We start from the raw sequence: 5,122 nt of genomic DNA on the forward strand, positions 1-5,122 counted from the left end.
TCTATAATTTTTTTAATTCAGAGGACAATTCCAGTGCAACTAAATGGGAATGAATCCCTGTAGTTGGGCAGTTGAAAACTGTCAAGATAGTGCTGCATGAGAATGTTCACCGAGGAATTTTTGAGAGAAAATAGCTCATTTCAGAGGTTCTGTGGTATTTGTTGACTAGGAAAGGGCATTCAGACCAATGGTAAAGTAGATGTTTCCCCCATTTGAAAATGATGCAGTTTTCATCCCTTCCTTTTCCCAAGGTCACTGCAGAAGGAGGGCAAGGAGGTGCCCCATGTGTCAGAGCAGAGATTCCCCTGCAGTCTGTGATGCAGAGTGCTCTCCAGTGTGATGCAGGCCCTGGTGAGGCAGGCTGTGCCCCTGCAGCCCATATCGATCTATAGTGGAGCAGAGAGCCATATGCAGCCTTTGGAGGACCCCCCACTGGAGCAGTGGATGCCCGAAGGGGGCGATGACCCTGCGGGAACCCCACTTTGAGCAAGCTCCTGGCAGCACCTGTGACCCCATGGAGAAAGGAACCCACACTGGACCAGGTTTGCTGGCAGGACTTGTGACTCTGTGGGGGGACCCACCCTGGAGAACTTTGTTCCTGAAGGACTGCACCCCATGGAAGGGACCCACACTGGAGCAGTTCATGAAGAACTGCAGCCCCTGGGAAAGGGAGTCACATTGGAGAAGTTTGTGGAGGACTATCTCCTGTGGGAGAGACCTCACACTGGAGCAGAAGAGTGTGAGAAGTCCTCACAGAGACAATGTGTGATGAATTGACACCGCTCCCATTCCCCATCCCCCTGCACTGCTGATATGGGAGCAAGTAGAGAAATCTGGATTTGAGTCTAGGAAGAAAGGAGAGGTTGAGGAAGGTGTTTTAATTTTTATCTATTTTTTTTTTTACTTCTCATTATCCTATTCTGACTTTTGATTGACAAGAAATAAAACTAATTTCCCCAAGTCAAGTCTGTTTGGCCCATGACAGTAATTGATGAGTGATCTCAACCCATAAGCCTTTGTCATATTTTTTCTCTTCTGTCCAGCTGAGGAGGGGCATGATAGAGTGGCTTTGGTGGGCACCTGCTATCCAGCCAGGATCAAACCACTACACCTTGTTTTCTTATGCATGGGTTGCCTGATGGGATATATGCATACCAAGCAACCAAAAAGTCAGCCGTAATGTCAGCAGACATTAAGTGAAATGGAACAGAGGTGGGCATAGTGAGACTAGGTTTCATCTCCTAAAAATCTCCCAGCTCCCCAGACAAATACAAGATAGTATAGAAGACCCCAAGTAATTGGAGTATTTGAGGCAAGTGAGAAGTGGCTTCTGAGATTCCTCTTTCTGCTGCTGATGGCATTCAATCAATGACAAACAGGATATTATGGGAGCTGGAGGGAAAACATTTCTATCCCAGAAGAAAAATGGGACATTTGATGTGCTGGGAGTCACCATATATTTTCTCACTCAAGTGAAGGGCTCTTTCTGCCCTTACAGTCAAACACAGAGTGAATGTAGCACTGATTGTGCAGTCAGGCACCTCTCACTAGATTGATGCTCCAAATAGATGGATTGGGCAGCAGGTTTGGAGCCTACAGTCATGAAAGAGCAAATAAAACAGAATTATACATTAAAGACACCAACACACAAGCTGGTCTGGTTTCATAGGAGCATTATTTAATCGAGCATAGGAAATACATAGTGTTCTTTGGGTGTCATGGTAGCTTATGTTGGATCTAGGAGATTTTTGTAGGAGTGGATCTGATAAGATACTACAACGGAGGCTACAAGAAGCTTGAGGAGCAAGACTGCCCATCCTGCTTATGCAGCACAACTCAACAAGGTATTTGTAAACATCAATCAAACACTGTATGCTTGATTAGTACCTTAGTGACATGACTGGGTTACTCGAGGTGTCTAGAAATTGGACTGATAAGTTATATTGTTGTAATCTTCACTTTCTATGAGCAAGGGTTGTATCTCTGAAGAAGTTCCTCTTTTTCTCTTTCGGCAGGCCAGAACAAGCCCTGTGAGCACAGCAGTTACAATGCCTCCAACCACAGCTGCTCCAACCAACCAACCCCAGATCTGACGGGCTTGCTGAAGGTAGGGTGTCAAGAACTCTTGTAAAGAGTCAGTGGCTGGAAAAAGCAAACAGAAAGAGAAAGGTCCTTTCGCATGATGCAATGTACTGTTAGTTTATAGATGTTGTATAACAGAAGGAAGGCTGAGTGAAAAGAGACAACAGTGGTAGAAACTGAGGGTCACAATAAGTTTTAAACAAATGTATTAGGTCCTTATTGTCTGTTTCTCATTCTTCATATTAAAGGCAGGAACAGAGTTCACTGTCCCCAGTGCTTCTTATGGTTTTGTCAAAACTTAAGACTATAATCCAAGAAGTTTGATACTGTATGGCCAAAGGTCCTGCTAGCTCACCGTCCTGTTGGCAACAGTAACTGAAACAGAACACTAGGGAGAGTTTAGGAGCAAGTCAGGCCTATTACAGACCTTTCACAAAATACTTACCAAGCCTCCAACAGTTTGCTACTCAGGGATTTCCTGAACAAGACGTGGTGTTGTTGTTTATAATAGTCATTGGAGTGTGGTTTTCCTTCCATCATCTTTTCTAGCTGCTCTTCGAACGTTTATCACAACATACTTCAGCCATAAGATCCCTACCTTAACTTATATATTGAGTGTGGGGGGGGAAAGCTTCCTTTCACTAGTTCTGAACCTGCTCTCTGCTCATCTTATTTGAAATCTTTTGTGTGGGGAGAGACAATAGGCAATTTTTCTCTGGTCATTCTCTGCACAAGAAATCCTCTTTCTTCAGTGAATCTAGGGCAGCTTCTCACTGTCAGATAATTAGTGCCTCCTTGCTTTGCAGTATGAGTATGTGTGTCTGTTTTCCTTGCTATGGCTTAATGAATTATGAAAACCCTGCCATACAGGGCTCTTGCTTCAAAACAGAAGTTGGAAAGGGACCTGTTCAAAATGCACCCATCAGCCTGCTGGCTTGAGTTTGAAAAATGTGACCACTTGTCCCCTTGGGCCAAGGAGGATTGGGAATCCACATCTCCCAATTACTAGCTCTAATGACTATTATTAGCTGTAATTGCTAGCTAGTAGGGGAAAAAAATCCAAACCAATACCATCTCTTTGGGCACCTTCTCTGGGACCCCCTATGGTGGTTTATTTTTTTTAAAATGTTTTTCATGCATCTGGACTGATTTAGATGTACTCAACCCTATTTAGTGTAGTATACCCCCACAAAGGCTGTAAATGTCTTCTTGTCATCTTGCATTTTCAATGGTGACCCATATATCTTCTTGGATCATGATATTTCCAAGCATATGTTGCTGTATGCACTGTGCTCTGATAAGATGCTTTTGGTTTGCAGCACCTTTAAGGTTAAGCTATCCTTAGCACTTGAAGTCTGAGATTTTCTCATTTTCTGAGATGTAATTCCAGTTTAGGCTGAATATATTTAGTTTGTCCCTACAATGCAGCTTCACTTTGGTGAATATTTGGTGACTTTTTCCTCTGTCCCTTGTTTTCCAGTTAGTCCAACTTTGTATTCTGAGATTGTGTTTGCAGGAGTATGCATGTTCAGCCTTCTGCATGTGGTCTCATTAAACATATTAGTGCTATACAACACTAAGGATTACACAAAAATTAGATTCTTGATGTTTCAGAGTGAACCCCACAAACCTCTGGGTATGAGGGACATTATCTCTTTAATCCTTCATTTCTCATCTGTCAAGTGAGGACAGTACCATTAACTGAATCCTTCTTATTGCGAATATAAATTAATACTTCTTCAAGACTCAGCTGCTATAGTGATCAGCACCAAAGAAAATGTTAGAGGAAACATCTCCAGGACAGCATTTTAAGAGTGTGCAATAAATCATACATTAAGCTACATGCTGCTCAACTGAGAAAACAAAAATCAAAAGTGAAAAGATTGGATATCTGTTTCTCAATGAATTCTGCCAATGCTACATGGTGAATGAGGTGAGGGTCTGGGGAAAAAATACTGTGCAATGAAAGATAATGCACACCTGGAGAGGTGGAGGGTGGATTGTGGCTACAGAAACTTTAATGCTGGAATATCTTAACTTTATGTGCTTGACTTTGTAACTGCAATGTGTTCTTTTTAAACTCCGCTCTTTTGTGTTTATATCGCAACCATGTCTAAATTAGAAACAATCTGGATATTTAAAGTGGAGTATGGTTATGTTAAAAGAAAATTGATACATAACAGGAACTTGACACTGTTTTAATGTTATGGAAAAATAGAATAATCACAAAGTTCTCTTCCTTGTGAAATGTATCTGGGATATGAGGGTTTTCTAAGTGATATCTTGAATTCTTACTTTGTCCTGAACCATCTCTCTCCTCCAGCAATATTAGCTGGAGTTCTGAGCTATCTTCTTCCAAGTAAAACATAACATGACTTGAGATGATGAGATGTCACATTTCATGGCAGGCCCTTTCAGAGGGGATTAATCTATTTTATTATACCCTGATAATCAGTCAAACATGTCCTTCTCTTGCTTTCAGCCTCAGTCTATACTGGTTTTGTAATTAAAGTAAAAAGCCACTTTTTGTCATCTACAACCTGTTTCTGTTTGCCACACAACAGAGTTTTGGCACCACTATCATGAAGTTGCCATGGGAAATCTTGGATGTCACGGATAGAACACCCAGGGGTGTGATAGAGTCACCATCCTTGGAAGTGCTCAAAAATCATGTAGATGTGGTGCTAAGGGACATGGGGGCTTGGCAGTGCTTGTTTTGTGATTGGACTCTTAGGGTCTTTTCCAGCATAAATGATTCTGTGATTCTGTAAAACTGACCCCACTGGGAGAGGGAGATTTTCTGGGGAAAATTCAAGACTGAATTTGTAAAGGTATCTGCTTTCTTTTCTGGAAGAAGAAAAAAAAAGGAAATACTTAGTCCTGGCTCTGAAATATAAGCATTTGGACTAACTCTTGACAGAGAAAATTGTTTTGACAGCTATTGCTAGGTGGTGCAATTAGTCTTCCAGATCTTTTTTATTGATGCTTACAAGTGTTTGTTTTCAGTAAGCCATGTGGGTTGTGGTAGTTTTACAGGTCA

The 5,122-nt window shown here is 41.8% G+C and overlaps 1 protein-coding gene across 1 annotated transcript in view; it reads right to left on the reverse strand.

Annotated features, from left to right (window-relative positions):
• Positions 1–1,768: 1,768 nt before the first annotated feature.
• The window catches only part of TYR (tyrosinase), a 38,743-nt gene continuing 35,389 nt past the window's right edge, over positions 1,769–5,122 (reverse strand). Inside the window, exon 4 of the mRNA XM_009070291.1 lies at positions 1,769–2,142. Within this exon, the coding sequence (XP_009068539.1) occupies positions 1,919–2,142 (224 nt within the window). The 3' untranslated portion in view covers positions 1,769–1,918. The remainder of the gene's footprint in view (positions 2,143–5,122) is intronic.

This window comes from Acanthisitta chloris, unplaced genomic scaffold (assembly GCF_000695815.1).
Source record: "Acanthisitta chloris isolate BGI_N310 unplaced genomic scaffold, ASM69581v1 scaffold1620, whole genome shotgun sequence".
In the NCBI taxonomy this organism is placed as follows: domain Eukaryota; kingdom Metazoa; phylum Chordata; class Aves; order Passeriformes; family Acanthisittidae; genus Acanthisitta; species Acanthisitta chloris.